General features: G+C 35.5%; 7 protein-coding genes across 7 annotated transcripts; 3 read left to right on the top strand and 4 right to left on the bottom strand.

The window, feature by feature from the left end:
- Nucleotides 1–395: 395 nt before the first annotated feature.
- On the top strand, nucleotides 396–3,078 carry DFA_01618 (AAA ATPase domain-containing protein; the record flags this gene model as incomplete). The annotated part of the gene is made up of 3 exons (XM_004359525.1): nucleotides 396–938; nucleotides 1,046–2,242; nucleotides 2,326–3,078. The coding sequence occupies 3 exons, from the start codon at nucleotides 396–398 to the stop codon at nucleotides 3,076–3,078; spliced, it is 2,493 nt and encodes an 830-aa protein (XP_004359582.1).
- Nucleotides 3,079–3,989: 911 nt separating this feature from the next.
- On the bottom strand, nucleotides 3,990–6,829 carry DFA_01617 (uncharacterized protein; the record flags this gene model as incomplete). Its single annotated transcript, XM_004359524.1, has 3 exons — nucleotides 3,990–5,465; nucleotides 5,531–6,045; nucleotides 6,157–6,829. 3 exons carry the CDS (start codon nucleotides 6,827–6,829, stop codon nucleotides 3,990–3,992), a joined length of 2,664 nt encoding a protein of 887 aa, XP_004359581.1.
- A 384-nt stretch (nucleotides 6,830–7,213) lies between these two features.
- DFA_01616 (uncharacterized protein) lies at nucleotides 7,214–7,960 on the top strand (the record flags this gene model as incomplete). The annotated part of the gene is made up of 2 exons (XM_004359523.1): nucleotides 7,214–7,779; nucleotides 7,870–7,960. 2 exons carry the CDS (start codon nucleotides 7,214–7,216, stop codon nucleotides 7,958–7,960), a joined length of 657 nt encoding a protein of 218 aa, XP_004359580.1.
- Nucleotides 7,961–8,024: 64 nt separating this feature from the next.
- Nucleotides 8,025–9,323, bottom strand: mocs3 (molybdenum cofactor synthesis 3; the record flags this gene model as incomplete). The annotated part of the gene is made up of 3 exons (XM_004359522.1): nucleotides 8,025–8,122; nucleotides 8,184–8,339; nucleotides 8,438–9,323. The coding sequence occupies 3 exons, from the start codon at nucleotides 9,321–9,323 to the stop codon at nucleotides 8,025–8,027; spliced, it is 1,140 nt and encodes a 379-aa protein (XP_004359579.1).
- Nucleotides 9,324–10,032: 709 nt separating this feature from the next.
- On the top strand, nucleotides 10,033–14,612 carry DFA_01614 (DNA polymerase V family protein; the record flags this gene model as incomplete). Its single annotated transcript, XM_004359521.1, has 6 exons — nucleotides 10,033–10,285; nucleotides 10,390–10,973; nucleotides 11,066–11,273; nucleotides 11,369–11,547; nucleotides 11,614–14,325; nucleotides 14,373–14,612. The coding sequence occupies 6 exons, from the start codon at nucleotides 10,033–10,035 to the stop codon at nucleotides 14,610–14,612; spliced, it is 4,176 nt and encodes a 1,391-aa protein (XP_004359578.1).
- A 256-nt stretch (nucleotides 14,613–14,868) lies between these two features.
- Nucleotides 14,869–16,006, bottom strand: DFA_01613 (uncharacterized protein; the record flags this gene model as incomplete). The annotated part of the gene is made up of 3 exons (XM_004359520.1): nucleotides 14,869–15,062; nucleotides 15,138–15,282; nucleotides 15,377–16,006. The coding sequence occupies 3 exons, from the start codon at nucleotides 16,004–16,006 to the stop codon at nucleotides 14,869–14,871; spliced, it is 969 nt and encodes a 322-aa protein (XP_004359577.1).
- A 718-nt stretch (nucleotides 16,007–16,724) lies between these two features.
- On the bottom strand, nucleotides 16,725–17,165 carry DFA_01612 (uncharacterized protein; the record flags this gene model as incomplete). The annotated part of the gene is made up of 2 exons (XM_004359519.1): nucleotides 16,725–17,035; nucleotides 17,096–17,165. The coding sequence occupies 2 exons, from the start codon at nucleotides 17,163–17,165 to the stop codon at nucleotides 16,725–16,727; spliced, it is 381 nt and encodes a 126-aa protein (XP_004359576.1).
- Between the last annotated feature and the right edge of the window lie 126 nt (nucleotides 17,166–17,291).

Here is a 17,291-nt window from a genome sequence, read left to right as displayed (position 1 = left end):
CAAAAATGGAAATCGAAATAAGTCCAAGATATTTCAATGATATTTCAATCAAAATAGAATGAAATATCATCTATCTTGAAATACTTTGAAATTATTCAAATGAACAACTAAAGTCAATCATATCAATATGCATTCGAACTTTGAAGAACTATTGTTACTCTCACCCACCCAAACAATTAATTTGTAAGTACACATATGCTGAGTGTTGAACTTCACACCACCCTCATACCCATATTCGAAATTAATTTATTAATTTAATTTTTGTTCACAGTCACAACAAGCATCATCTCATCATCACAGCTGATCCCCATCATAGTATCATTATATATCAGCAAAAAGTAGAATATAACAAAGAAGAAGAAGATATATAGTTATTGTTATTATTATTGGTAGATATGAATAGATTAATGTTAAATTCAACTTTAAAGTTGAAATCAATATTAAAAAATGCAAATACTATAACTAATAAATCATCGTCATCATCATCGTTGTCGTCTGCAACATCAACATCATCGTCATTGTCAACTGCAAACAAAAACAGTAGCAATGAATTAAGTAATAAAGTTGGATACTTTACATCATCATTATCAAATTTAAATCTAAATAGTATTGCTCGTTCATCATTGTCGTCATCCTCGTCATTGTTTGACCCATTGAACAACAGTAATCATCATACCACTATCGCAAAGAGATTCTTTCAAGGTGCTGGTGGAAATGGCAATAATGGACAACCAAAGCAGCAACCTTGGGTCAACCCTGACAATGTACCACCAGGAGAAGCATTGGCAAAGTACACAAAAGATCTGACAGAGATTGCAAAGCAAGGTAAAGTAGATCCCGTCATTGGTAGAGACGAAGAGATTCGTCGAACTATTCAAGTACTCAGTCGTAGAACAAAGAATAATCCTGTATTAATTGGTGAACCTGGTGTTGGAAAGGTATGAAACTAAATTTAATTCAAAAGAAAAAGAAAGAGATTGAAAGAGGGATTAGAGACTAATATATTTATTTATTTAATTTATTTAATTTATTTAATTTAATTTAGACTGCAATTGTAGAAGGATTAGCACAAAGAATTGTAAATGGTGATGTACCAGATAGCGTAAAGAACAAAAGAGTATTGACATTGGATCTGGCGGCGATTGTGGCAGGTGCCAAGTTTAGAGGTGACTTTGAAGAGAGAATGAAGTCTATTCTAAAGGATGTAGCTCATTTCAAAGGAGAGGTGATTCTCTTTATCGATGAGTTGCATACTTTGGTAGGTGCTGGTGCCGTCGAAGGAGGTATGGATGCATCCAACATGTTGAAACCACAGTTGGCAAGAGGTGATTTGCATTGCGTCGGTGCCACTACCACCTCAGAGTACCGAAAGTACATTGAAAAGGATCCAGCATTGGCCAGAAGATTCCAATCGGTTATGGTTACAGAGCCAAGTGTTGAAGACACAATAAGTATCATGAGAGGTCTCAAAGAGAGATACGAGGTGCATCACGGTGTACGTATCACCGACGGTGCCCTCGTGTCTGCCTGTGTCAACAGCCAGCGTTACATCACTGACCGTTTCTTGCCCGACAAGGCCATCGACTTGATCGATGAGGCTGCCAGTCGTCTCAGACTTCAACAGGAAAGCAAACCAGAGAACATTGAGAATCTCAACCGAACCATCATCACCATGAAGATTGAAATCGAAGCTCTCAAAAAGGAAACGGATATTGCCAGCAAGGAACGTCTCGCCAAACTCGAAAGTGAACTAGCCACCAAAGAAGAAGAATGCAAGAAATTGACAACCGTTTGGATGAAGGAAAAGGAGGAATTGGAAAAACGTAAAATGGCCAATGAAAAGTTGGAAAATGCCAAGATTGAGTTACAACAGGCTCAAAGAAGAGGTGACTTGACTAGAGCTGGTGAGCTTGCCTATGGAATCATTCCAAATCTCGAGAAACAAGTACCCAAGGATGGCGATGGACAGGATCTCAACCTTTCCATGATTTCAGAGGCTGTCACTGCCAAAGATGTCGCACTCGTCATCTCCAAGGCCACAGGTATTCCAGTACACTCTCTTATGATGGGTGAAAAGGACAAGTTATTAAACATGGAAAAACAACTTGCAACCCAAGTTATTGGTCAACCAGAGGCTATCACTGCCGTATCAAATGCCGTTAGAATCAGTCGTGCCGGTCTTCATTCTCATAATAGACCAATTGGTTCTTTCTTATTTTTAGGTCCAACTGGTGTTGGTAAAGTAAGTTAAAAAAAAAAAAGATATAATTTAAAACAACACATTATACTAACTTTGATTACTTTTTATTTTTTATTTTCTATTAGACACAATTATGTAGAACATTGGCAGAATTTATGTTTGATAGTCCAAATGCATTGATTAGAATAGATATGTCTGAATATATGGAGAAATTCTCTGTTAGTAGATTGATTGGAGCACCACCAGGTTATGTTGGTTTTGAAGAGGGTGGTACTTTGACAGAGGCTGTTAGAAGACGTCCATACTCTTTGGTACTTTTTGATGAGTTTGAAAAGGCTCATCGTGAAGTATCGAATCTATTGCTCCAAATGTTGGACGATGGCCATTTGACCGACTCTCAAGGCAGAAAGATTGACTTTAGAAACACAATGATCATTTTGACAAGCAATCTTGGTGCCGACGTTCTTGCCAATCTTCCAGATGGAACTCCAAGCTCAACAGCACGTGAAAGCGTCATGCAAGTGGTTCGTTCTGAATTCCCACCAGAATTTTTGAATAGAATCGACGATATGATCCTTTTCAATCGTCTCTCTCGTTCCGACATGGATCATATTGTCGACATTCAATTGAACGATCTTCGTAAACTCTTGAGTGATCGTCAAATCACATTGGTCGTTCGTCCAACTGCTTTGGATTGGTTGGCCGACCAAGGTTACGATCCCGTCTATGGTGCTCGTCCATTAAAGCGTGTCATCCAAAAACATCTCCTCAATCCAATGGCTAAATTAATTCTTGAAGGTAAAATCACTGAAAGACATAATGTAACTATTGATGTTAACAAGGATGTAAATGAATTATCAATTAAACAAGATGATTAATTTTAAAATAATAAATAAAATAATATATAAATAAATAAATAAATATATATTTTGTTAAAAAAAGCTTCAGAACTTAATAATAAATTCTCTAGAGAGGGTATAAACTATATCCAGATACTCCTTCAAGAAAAAAAAGAAACAGATGCAGAGGGATTTGAAGGCGTCAGATTTAAAGAATTAAGTGGTCTGATTTCATTATCATTAGGTTTGTTGAACTGCATCTTGAGAATACCTTTATCTTTATCCTAATAGAAAAGAGAATAACTTTATTATCAATAAAGGTTTATGGGAAGTAACATAGATAATCAATAAAAGTAGAAGGTCTCTTTTTTTTTAGGGTTTCCTATTTATGATAATTAATCTAGAAAATGGTTGTTCCTAATGTAATTTAAATATTCTCAAGATGGTTAAATTTTTATTTGGATCGAATACTATTATTTAATGACTGTATATTGCTCATTATTTTCATTTAATTTGGGTAATTCACATCAAGAATCAACAAAAAAGAAACAGATGCAGAGGGTAGAAGTGGACAGGTGTATAGGCCTGAATTTCATTAACATAAGATTTGTTGAACTGCATCTTGAGAATACCAATACTTTTATCCTAGTAGAAAAGATTATACTTAATTTATGAATATAGGTTTATGGTCATAGATATCTATATACCCTCAATTAAAAATGAGAATAAACTATAGTTCTTTTAAAGAGGTTGCTTTTTTAATCGATAATTTATCTTTTCCAGAAAATATAAAAAAAGGGGAAAGTATACTGGCAAAGTGAAAATTAAATATTCAAAGTGTAAAAAAATAAAGGATTAAAGTTGGTCCCCCAATAAATAATAATTCTCCATTAACTATTTATTTATAATTCTTTTTGATGGTTTATTTTTTGGTATTTTTTGTTTTACTACTAGGTTTGAAGACTATCATTATCATTGTCTTGTTCATTATTTTCATTTGGTTCGGTTACATTACTAATATTAATACTGTCACCGCCATTACTACCACTTATTGGGATACCGACCTTTTTTTTTCCATTAATATCCAATTTTCTTAGTTCACCATCCAATTCGAATTCACTCTCATCTACTTCGTCATTTTGAAAATCAACAGAGCTCTCGTCATCATAGGTATCGTCATAATGACTATCAGAGTGAATTGAGGAAAGATCGATAGGATCATTACCAGAGGATTGTAATTTTGCTCTTTGTTGGGCTTTTGTTGTAGTTGCAGCAGTAGTGGCAGTAGCAGTGCCATTACTATTATTATTGTTATTATTGTTATTATTATTATTATTGGTTCTTGCAGCCATTTTTGATTGTTGTCTTAATAATTGTTGGTGTTGTTGCATTTTCTTAAAATAAATCAATTGTTGTTGTTTCTTTTGGATACGAGCCAGCTCATTGTCAGAGTCGGCAGAAACAGAAGAGTGTTTGGATGAACTTTCGTTGTGATAGGAACTGCTATCCTCGCTGTGTGGGATGAATGGTCTACCTTTTTTGACTTGAGTATATTGTTGTCTTCTCGAAGGTGTTTCATGAAGTACATTCTTGGGTGTCTTTATCTCAATATGACGTGTTTCTTGATGTGGTGTTTGTGGTGGAATTTGATGTTGTCCAGTCGGTACTTGTTGTTGTTGTTGTTGTGGTGAGTAGGTATTATAAAGAGGAGCAGGTGGAGATCCAAAGTTGAGGTTATTTTGTGGTGGTCTATGTTGCAATTGTTGGTTCAATGGATGTTGATAATTCTTGGCTCCTCCAATTGGTATCGAGTGTTGTTGTTGTTGTTGATGTTGTTGTGGTTGTTGTCCAGCAGCAAAATGTTGAACACTATATGGAGTAGTAGTGGCTGTTTGATATCTTGGTGGATAATGTCCATAAACATCAGTTGGGAATGTGTTTTCTGCATATCCCAATGGAAGTTGTTGTTGTTGTTCAAGTGGTGTTTCATGGTAATAGGTTGGTTGTTGTTGTTGTTGTCTTTGGGTATTATACATTTGTTGTTGTTGGTGTTGTTGTTGTTGTTGTTGGTAATATTGTAGTTGCTGTTGTTGGATTTGTTGTTGTTGATGTTGATGTTGTTGTTGTTGTTGTTGTTGGATTTGTTGTTGTTGATATTGTTGATTGATATATGCTTGGTTATATAAATTTTGTTGTGGTTGTTTGGATCGGTACTTTAATGGTGAATGGTTTACTTCTAGGGCATTTGGCGCAATCGCTTGGATGGCATTTTGTACCGCATCATTCAAGGCAATCCATTGGTGTGGTGTATGCAACACTTTTACATGACGAAGTATAATCAAAAGATATGCCATATCAAACATGGAATGATCTTCAATAAAGCTATACACTTCGTTGATTAATTTTCTACCTTCATTTAAAATTAACTAAAATATAAATATATATTAGTATTTGTATAAATATGAAAATAAATAAATAAATATGTATATACCTTTGTATCAGTTGAAGATGGTTGATGATGATAGGGTTCCTGTTGTTGTGGTTGTTGTTGCTTAAATGCAGTTTGTGGTGGATGGAAAGTAAAGGGCGTAGATGGGGTTTGGTTGATTGATTTGTTATATACATGATTATTTTGTTGTTGTTGTTGTTGTTGTTGTTGTTGATTATTGACACTAATATTGATATCATCATCTACAGATGGTGACCCATGAATTTGTTGGATTTCTACGCGATGCTTGTGACTTGGCGTAATAACTGAACTTGGAGCAGCACCAGAGGTTGTTGGTGTTTTAAGATTGTTGTTGTTGTTGTCGTTGTTGGGTGTCGTAGCAGATGATGTTGGGAAGTTTTGTTTCCATGTTCTAAAACTGGCTTCATCTTCACTGTCACTGTACTCAACGACAGAATGTGGATACATTGACTTCTTTCTCTTGGCACTGTGGTTGGTTGCATTATTTGCAATCTTGTGGTTGTTTACGAGAATATTCTTTTTCTTTAGTTGGCCACCTGAGATGGACAAAGAATGGAGGATTAATAAACAATTTATATGTATTGATTGGCAAAGCCATGGTTAAAATGTCAACTTACTTTTCTTTGTTTTGGGCAACCAGTCAATACCCAATTCTTCGTCATCGCCAATAGTTCTTGATTGGCTTTCATTATAGTAGGCAATTTCTTCATCGTCGTTTTGTTCCAATCGTCTAAAGTATTCCTCTTCCTCTTCATCTTCGGGATAGTATCCTTGGACGTCGACTTCATCTTCTTCTTCCTCCTCTTCTTCGTCATCTTCAGCAATGTAATCTTCATCTTCTTCATCCTCCTCCTCTTCTTCTTCATCGAAATCTCCTTCTTCTTCATCTTCGTCTTCTTCTTGTTGTTCATCGAGCATACCAGGATCAATTCCCATCTGATTTTGAGCCATTGCTATAATCATTGTTTGTAATTGGTCGAGTTGGTACCTTGATGATTGAAGCTGAACCAATTCTTCTTTGATTCTTTTCATCTCATCTCCCCATTCTGCCATTCTTGGATCGTCATTTGCAAATGCGGTGGCAGTAGTAGCAGCAGCAGTAGTAGTAGTACTGGTTGACGTAGTATCAGAAACTACAACCGCAGCAGCAGGAGCAGCAGAATCAGATGACTGTTGGTTTTCACCATGACTGTCAATAATTACAATATCTTGACTCTTATTATTTATAGATGTGTCTACTCCTCCATTGGTAGTAGCAGCGCTGGGTGTTGTAGTTGCAGTAGTAGATGTTGTTGTAGTTGTAGTGTCAGTAGTTTCCATTGTTCTCTATAGTTCCTCGTATTCATAAATGATAGATAGTTAGAACAAGTTTTATATTAATCTGCTATGCTACTATAAATAGATATGCTATGTATACACTATAGATAGATAGATAGATAGATAAATGTGAATGATATAATAAATAATAAATAATAAATAATGTGTATAATAATAATAATATGATAGATATATAGGTAGAGGATAGACTGCTGATTGTGTGAGTCGTGATTGATCACTTCTCTGTGAAGATGGACTTGGCTGTGTTGCTGCTGAAAATTTTTATTATTAACAATAATTTCATAAATTATTTGTTTTAATCATTTCCTATAAAACAGGTTGCTGCATCAAACATCAAACAAACAAACAAATATAAAAAAAAGAAACATGGATGTTCTCATAGATTCACCTATCGTAAAGAATACTACTACTAGTAATGGAGAGTTATACCAATCGGTAATAGACTATCCCAACGGTGATGAAAAGTATATCATTGTCAAGGTTACTTGGGAAGTAGATGGTGACGATGACGATGACGACGATGAATCATATGTTATCAATGATGATGATTCAGATGATGATTATGACGATGGATATGATGATGATCGTGATACAAAGAAGAAACCTCAACAACCTCAACAACCACAACAACAAGCTGCTGTACCACCTCCAGAATCACTCAAAATATTCAATACATTAAAGAATGATGCATTGCAGATGCAAACTAGATATGTATTGGTATCAACTGATTTAGAGTATCATTCTGATATCTATAATTGGTATAAAAAGAAACTATACGCTCTTTGTGCCCAATACAATAGGGCAGCTGCAGCTTCTACATCTTCAAAGTATAATTGTTCAACTAAATGTCTTGGAGGTGGAATTATCACAATTGATACAAAGAATAAAACCATAAAGACTTATGGTCAAAGTATGGGTTTCGGTCCACCAAAGTATGTAAACTAACTTAATTACCATAGTTGATTTATTAATAATAATATTTATATAACTATCCTAATTCTTTTTTGTTGTTATTTTTCTAGAATGGATCTACTTGAAAATATAATCAATTCAATCTATACTAATAATAGTTGGAAGACTAGTATTACTATAACTGATTATATTCGTGGTTAAATATTACTATACTATCTATAATATCTCTGTACAAATTGCAAAGTGCTGTGTAATACTTTTATTATTAATAAATGGGAAAAGATGGATCTATATCATCACTCCATCCTAATAACCCATCTCTGATATGTTTAATGACAACGTTGGATTCCTTTTCCCTATACACTGATTTTAAAATTTCTGCTGCATCTTGTGATTTATTTCCTCTTCTACAAATAATATATACTACAATCGGAATGGAATATTAATATTAATAATAATATTAAATGATGATATTGATTTGTAAGTTTTTGTAACATACTTGGCAATGAAGAATCATGTGAAATTAATTGATCTATTTTGTTGATATTGTCAGACTTGTTTAATTCATCAACTGGTATATCTAGATTGATTATTATTATTATATAGATAGATATAATATTGTCAATAATTATGGAACGAGGTACGCAAGCAAACATATAATAATATTCATTTACATACTGATGGAATTTGGGATTGAACAAATATCAAATTGTATTTTCGGTCTGACGTCTAATAATATATGAGGGGAATTGGTTGTGTAGACATGTTGGTGATAATCTTTACAAGAGACGATAAGATTGGTATCGATTCGATCGGCGGCTTTGCCAGATGACTCGGAATAGGGCGATTGACAAAACTGGGTATAATCGATGAGCTGGGTAATCGTTGGTGCGTCACCACATACTACGCAGTTGGGACGACGTGTGCGGAGTCTGACAGTCTTGAATGTGGCCTGTTGTCCATCGTAGATGACTAAACGACCGGCCAAAACACCATCCACCTTGGAGATGATCTTGATGGCCTCCAAAGCCTGCATACTGCCAATCACTCCGACAATAGGACCCAATACACCACCATCAGAACATTTGGTGACAGTGTCGGCTGGAGGAGGTGTTGGAAAGATACATCGGTAGCATGGACAGGTGGGTCCATAGTTGTAGACGGTTAGTTGGCCATCCCACTTTAAAGCAGAGCCACTGACCAATGGCTTGCCTGCCAATATACAGCAATCGTTGCATAGGTATCTCGTGGCGACATTATCAGACGCGTCAATGACAATGTCATAGTGTTGTACAATCTCCATAGCCGTGTCACTCGTAAACATGGTCTCGTGTACAATAGTTTGGATGTCACTGTTTCTCTCCTTGATAGACATGGCCAAGCTCTCTGCCTTGGACACTCCTTGTCTCGACTCGGTGTGACCTACCTGACGATGCAAGTTACCCAGCTCGACGGCATCATAGTCGACAATACCAATTGTGCCGACTCCCGCACACGCAAGATACAACGCCACAGGACATCCCAGTCCTCCTGCACCAACTATCAGTACCTTTGCCTTGAGCATCTCTTTCTGTCCTTCAACACCAATCCCAGGTGTAATCAACTGTCTTCCATATCTTTCAATTTGTTTCTTTTCCATCCTCTCTCTCTCTCTCTCTTTATGAATAAACAAACAAACAATCTTCTTGATTTGTTTGGTGTATCAGATAAAAGTAAAATATATCTTTGAATATAAATAATAATAATCACAACAAAAATGAAAGATGTGAAGGTAGGATCAATTCATTAATTAAATATAGTATAAATATATTTGATGTATGTATTCTTTGTTGATATTGTCAAGGGAGTTGGTTTGCAACGTCCAAAGTGAGTACAGAAAGCGCTCAGCTAATAATTCAAAAAAAATAAAAAAATTAAAGTCATGCGACCGAACACTCTTCGTTCGTTTTATTTTTTGTTATTGTGCTTTTCTTTGTTGTTCGATCTCTCTCTCTTTCACCCCAACTCAACTTTATTACTATACTTTACTTAGTTTAAAGACGACACGATACTTGTTGCCACGCTCTCTCTGTTCTACTCAGATCCCCCCACTTTTACACCTTCCACACGAATCTATTTGCATTTGTGTAGAGATAGTAACAGATAGACAGACAGACAGTTCAGTTCAGTTCATATATCTATATATTTATATTTTAATCAAATAGTATAAGTTAAAGATAGTATCACCACACCATTCAACATACATATATATAGAATAATCAAATATATAAATAATGGTCGGTTTAAACAACAACAACAACAATAAAGAAGAAGAGGGTCATACTGCCGAGTATGACGCCTACAATAGTAGCAATATCGGTACACTCGAATCTATGAAGCATAAAGACACCATCCTTCAATGCTTCTACGACATTATCTCAGCTGATGAAGGTACCCGTATCAACGGTGTCTCTACCCTCGTCTCGACACTCTCAGATATTCAAAAGAAGTTTAATCCTGCAGATCGTCGTGATCTTTCAAAATATGGTATGCAAATAAGAATAGAATAGAATAGAATAGAATATATTTAAAACACCATATTTATAAATATACTCTATACTTTACTTTACTTTACTTTATATATTTTTTAGCATCATCATCAATAGGTAGATCCAAAGTAGCAAATGAAAAGCTTACAATTGAATTAAACTATTCACTCAAGAGACTTGTTTATGGTTTGGCTTCATCACGTGAACTCACCAAGATGGGTTTCTCATTGGCGTTGGGAGAGTTGATCAACGCATTGCCCGAAATCGATATTGGATGGATGTTTGACTTTATTATGCATACATTGGATATTACAGGTAGAGACTTGTCAGAGCGTGAGTCTCACTATGGTCGTTTGTTTGCCTTGATGGCTCTCATCCGTTCGGGACGTATCGAAGAATCGTACAAGTTGGTGACCGAGCCAACCAACAGTTTTGCCTACAACGGCAACACCCCATCCTCTGAACACATCGTCGAAGCCATCATCGAACAACTCATTTTCATCTCTCGCAAACGTGCAATCTATGTCGACTTGTCATACGAACTCTTGGTCTCGGTCATTGAATTGTTGGACGAGAGTAACCTCCCCATCCTTTGGTCTCACATCAAAACCTTGATCCCCGAAAAAATAGACGACTATTCTCCAGAACTTTTATCACTTTTATATTTTATTTCTGCCCGTTTCTCTGTATGTCTAAAAACTATCAAATATATCATATCATCATATATATATATCCAATTCTAACCATATCTCATTTATTATTATTATTATTTGTATAGTCATTTGATATTACAAAATCATGCAAGGGATGGTCAAACAAATCGATTTTCCATCAAAGCAATTTAAAGTTACTTAAAAATATCTATAGTGAGACTGTCAAGAGTCACCCAAGAGTACATAAGATCTGGAAACTTACCATCAATGCTTTGGTTCAAGGTCATAAGGAAAATGCAAGTTTAATCGAATTTTGGAATGTTGTTGTAGAAAGTATGTTAAAATAAGTTATATATATATATATATATCTCAATATCCATGAATATTATTCTAATATATTATTATTATTATTATTATACTTTTAAAAGACAATTTGTTTAGAACATCATCAAACATGAAAAAGTATTTAGGTTTACAATTGTTTGAAATGTTGTTACCAATGATTCCAACCACTTCAATGAAATTCTTCTTTACAAAGAATGTTATCTATTATTTAAATGATTCTCTAAAGACTGATAGTGCTCTCCATGAAATAGGTTCTCAAGTTGTATGTATATCAAACAAATATAAATAATATATAATATTTTGTCTAATTTTTTTTCACTTATTTTAGTTCCAAGGAATTGCAAAGGTAGCAGAAATTTCACAAACTCATAGATTGGAATTGATTTATTTCTTCTCGATTAATCATGACAAGTTACATGACAGACAAGTTCCAGTTGATGTTATTACAGCTTTGGTTCGTGATATTGATGCCGAGCATGTTGCCAAGTACACCGAGTTTATCATTGACTCTTTCTACAATGCTCATCCAAAGAAGGGAGACGTTGTTGTCTCGGCTACCGAGAAGAAGTCATCCGAAGAGTCTGACGAGACTGAAGAGGCCGTCGGCACACAAAACATGCGTAGCTGGGCCATCCTCCAACTCAACATTGTCGCCAAGGACTCGATCAAGAGACCAACCAGCTTTATTGTATCAATCGAACAAACTATTGCTCGTATCGCCAAATTCTTTTATTTCAACGCTTTCTATAATAATTCGATCATTCCTCCAACCACCCAAGCCACACCAAGCAAGAAGAAGGCTGCTACTGCCAAGACTGCTGCTGTCGCTACCTCGGCCGATCCATTTGACGACAAGTTGATTACTCGTGTCCCCGAATACCCAATCGGTCACGCTACCCGTGCATCATGTGTCTCCAAGTTCTACTCGATTCTCGAAGAGTTGACCACACTCAACCTCGCTCCAAAGACACCAGCCTCCAAGGACGACACTGTCCTCGTCAATCCAGTCGACCAAATCACAGGTGTCACAGAGACTGGCGAGCTCTGGATTTCATTTGTCTACAACTTCCAATCATACATCTTTTCTAGACCCGAGCCACGTCCATTGACCACCACATTTTTGCCAAGTGGACTCAAGCCAATCGAAAAGGTCACCCGTATCATCAGCCAATTGCACGCTATTCCAATGGCCAACCGTTCCGTCCATGTCAAGGGCTTTGAACTCTTGTTCACTCACATTGCCTTGCAATACGTTGTCGACCCAATGGAAATCTCAGAGTTTGTTGACGATCTCGTCGAAGCCTACGAAGACCTCACCTCGGCTGCTGCCAAGGCTGCCGCTGCCTCGACCCCTGCCAAGAAAAAGGCTGCTGCCAAGGCTGCCGCTGCTGAAAGTGACAAGCCATCCGCCCTCATGGTGTTGATTGATATCTTGATCAGTTTGCTCGACCACAGCTCATCGCTCCACAAGACTGTCGTCAAGCAAATCTTTGGCATCTTTTCCGACCAAATGACCATGCCCGCCTTTGAACACATCATCAACATTATCACTACCCCAATCGATGACATCTTTGACCAAAATGATAATGGTGAAGCTGATGATGACGATGAAGATGATGATCTTGAAATCGTCAGTGGTGATGAAATGGATATTGATGAAAATGGACAAGACAATGAAGAAAATGAAGATGATGATGATGACGAAGAAGAAGAAGAAGAAAACCAAGATGATGATGAAGAAGAAGAGGAAGAAGAAGATTCAGATGATGATGACAAGGTAGATCCAGAATTTGTTGCACGTTTAAAGAAACAATTGGCAGGCCATTTGTTATTGGAAGAGGATGATGATGACTCGTTGGACCCACCAACCGAAGAACAAGCCAAGCAACTTGACAAGTCACTTGCAGCAGTTTTCAAAAACAAAAAGGAAAAGAAGTCCAATTTCCAAGACCTCAAGAGCAAGTCACTCAACCTCAAGATCCGTCTCATCGATCTCATCGACCAATACATTAAAAAGTACTCCAATGTTGCCAATCCACTCGTCTTTGAGTTGCTCCCACGTCTCATTGAAGCATCACTCTCTGAAGACCCAACCATCTCCAACAAGATGGTGTCACTCTTTAAGAACCGTGTTGGTGGCATCAAGTCGATGGGCGCCACCGTCCCCGCCGCCGTCCCCACCAAGCTCATGAACATCTGTTTTGACCGTCTCATCAAGGCCAAGACCATGTCGGTTGCCGAGCGTAGTGCCAAGCCATTCCAGTTTGTCATGGCTGCCCACACCATCTACATGGCCATCAAGGTGCTCCAACAAGCCAACAAGTTTGAGCCAGCTGCTCTCACACGTCGTCTCAAGGAAGTGACCGAGAAGAAGTTGATCTTGGACAAGGGTGGTGTTTCTGCATCGTTCCTTGCCGAGTTTGCCTCACGTTACCCTCAATTTGCCTGGGACTATGTACCCAAGTTGCTCAACTACATCAAGGAGGGATGTCCAGACTTTTGCATCAAGAAGTTCCTCAGCATCATCAACTCGCTCGTCGAGCACAAGGAACAACACGGCACCAACGGTGACTTGTACCTCAAGCAAGCTCAGCCCCTCTTTGCCTCGGTCATTGCCGTCATCTCGTCGGCTTCCCTAAAGTCGCGTTCTGTCTTTGACATCCTTGCCACACTCACCGCCTACGTCACCGTCGCACTCACCTATGTCTCGGTTGAAAAGTTCAACGAAATCGTCGATGCCTACAAACTCGAGAACCACTTGTCGGCAATGTGCGACAAGCACAAGAGTCAGGCCCAAAAAGAAGCCTCCAAGAAAATCCTTCGTCTCCTCCAGGTCGAGTCTGACCTTTTGGAAGCCCCCAAGCGCAAGCGCAAGGGCAAGACCTTTGAACACTCATACCTCACCGTCGACAATGCCCAGCGTGGCCAAGCCAACCCAGGCCTCAAGATTGATAACAAGCTCCAACACAAAAAGAAAAAGAGATTCCAAGATATCGATGAAGGTGCTCAATTGTATAGTGATATAGCCAATGAAAATATGGTACCAATAACCAAGACCAAGAAAACAATAATCAAGAAAAACCAAAGTCTGGAAAGGATGTAAGAAGAGACAGAAAATTGGCAAGAAGAGCAGAGAAAAAATTAAATCCATCAGAAGAAAATAGCACCACCGGCGCCGAAGACAATAATACTACTAGTAACACAACAAAGAAGGATAAAAAGAAAAAGAGAGAAGATTTTGACAACAACAACAATACTAGTGAAAGTTTAAAAGAAAATAACTCTGAAGAAAAAGTTAAACAACCTTTGAAAAAGGTTAAAAAATAAATCAATAAATAAATAAAATAAAATTAAACTAACTATAATTCTTATAATTTATAATACTAGTATATAATATATAATATTTTTTAAAAAATAAATAAAGAAACAAAAAGTTCGGACTTTTTTACATTTATTATTTATTTTTTTTAGTATATCGGTTTTATATTTATGAATATAGATTATCTATTTCTATTCATTTTTGTATGTAATGAGTGAGGGATGATCATTATATTTTTTTTATTATTATTATTTTTATATTTTTTTAATTTGATTTGATTTTTTGAATTGATTTAATTGAATAGATTAAACTTTTGAAAATACTATGGAACCATTTAGCATCAAGTAAAAGAATAATAATATTTGGGATACACCATAATATTCCACCTGGGAAATTACCATTGTAAAGGTGTTGCAACAAATGAATATGAATTGGAGCTCGATAAAATAAAATGATAACTTAAAAAAAAACAAATATCAATATCAATTGTCAAAATATTATTATCATCACAATATATAAATATTTATACTTACCATTTGACATTGCCAAACAAAAAACATAAAAGTAATTATATGATTTTCCAAAACTCTTCATTGCAAATAAGAAAAAGGAGAAAACTGAAAGGATATCAACACATCCAGACATTAAAATTGGATATAATCCCTTATTAACTCCAAACTAAAAAGAAAGAAAAAAAGAATACAAAAAAGAATTAATTTATCAATTTGAAATTATCTTTTTGTTTTTTTTTCTTTTTTATACTTATACTTACCACCATAATTGAAAGAGAAATAACAGCACATGCATGATGAAGATACATGTCAATATGTTTTGATTGATAGAAAAATAAAATGCAAGTATCTGCCATGTGATAGATGGCATAGGCAGCAGCAATAAAGTATGGATCTATTTCATCCTTGTGAAAAGACATTACATTTTTCCAAAAATGATAAAACAAATACAAAACATAGAGTGATCGAATCAATCTTTGAACGATTTCATGATATTTTTTGGTCTTTGCAAGTTCATGAACTTTGAGTTGTGATTCTTCGGACAGAATATATGGAGAAAGTTTTAAAAATCCAATAGATATGGCATAGTAAGCAATCATTGGTAGGAAAAAGAAATATGAAATACATTTAATAACATCAATATTGTTTAAAGGAATCGATTTTAAACCAAAATTATTTGTTAGGAAATTATCTCCATCTTGGAAATAGTGATAATCCCAATGGGTAAGAGAATATAATTGTTGTTGAAATTGTTGTGACTTTGCAAATAGATATGAATTGTCGAGTGAAAGGAAATTATTTGTTGACAATAATGGATCATCCGATGTCACATTGAAATTTAATTTTAAAGGTGGATAAAACATCTCCATTGTAGTAGTTGATGAATTCATTTTGTGTTTGTTTGGGTTTAGTTTGGGTGATTAATTTGTTAAAAATGTACCAAATGGTTAATTAATTAAAAATGTAGAAATGGTTTGATTTATATATAAATATATATATATATGTGTTTATGTATATAAAGAGTATGGAAAAAACGGTTTTAGGATATTTGGTGGAACAGAATCGTCTTCAAAGTTTGTGTTTGGAAAGTGAGTTGGTTGGTTTAATACTAAATATTTTATAAATAGTATCAAAGATGATGTGATTATCTATAAATTGTATTTGGGTTGGTGAATAAACAATTTTGAGAAAAAGTCAACTTGTTATAAATAGATATTTTCTAGGTCAATTACAAACACAGAAACTTTCATTTTCACAAATTACCTAAAAACATACTGAAAAATTACGAATCATCTCATTAATAAGGAAATCTCCAATGTTAGGTATACCATTCCAGAAGTCTATGGAGTTTGATATCAATACATTGCCCCTGTGTCTGCCGGCCAGTAATCCATTAGTAAACGAATGCCAATGGATTGTATTTCCAACACACTGTTGAACATTCCCCCCTCTCCCTCCTCCGACAAAACACACAGATATATAAAATATTTTAATTAAATTAATTTTTTTTAATCTCTTCATAAATTTTAATATCGGCTAGTCAAAATGATTTTAATTATATTTTTTATCAATAAATACATCAATAAATAAATATGGTAAAGAATATATTTATTTACGAATTTCAGTAAATGAATTTTGAAGATAGGCAATTCCACACCATATTTTATAATGAATATCTAATGTATCATCCTTTGAAGTAAATTTAAAGCGAAGGTTTGTGCCCAAAATTGACCATTTCTTGGCTTGTTCACTTGCCAAACTCATATCGTTTCTTGATCCCGGGCGAGATGGGGCAATAAACAATATCTTTCCAGATTTAGGACAACAAAATACAAGTTTGGTAACTGAAAAATATCCTTTCTTTCCGCTATAATAATCTGTCTTTTTATCGTCATTGGTTGGACCACTATTGATCAATTCTATTTTTTTTTTGTCACATAATTATTATGAATATTCGATAGATTCACAATCTATAGTACTTTGAATTGGTAACAATGACAGTCTACCAATATCAAGAACACGTAATACATCAACCCTAACCGTTTTCATGTGTTCCTTGAATCAACAACGTCTATGGATCTCCCAATAGAATTCCAGTTTAACATTTATATTGTGTATGGGTGGTAAAAAAAGATTGGAGGTTGGTCTCAACCAATCTTTATTAAATAATATTGA

The sequence above is a fragment of the Cavenderia fasciculata genome, assembly GCF_000203815.1.
Source record: "Cavenderia fasciculata unplaced genomic scaffold Scf_Dfasci-F-a-25c12.r2-5, whole genome shotgun sequence".
Lineage (NCBI taxonomy): Eukaryota > Evosea > Eumycetozoa > Acytosteliales > Cavenderiaceae > Cavenderia > Cavenderia fasciculata.
Note: the sequence above shows the minus strand (reverse complement) of the source record. Positions and strands in the feature narration are given on the sequence as shown.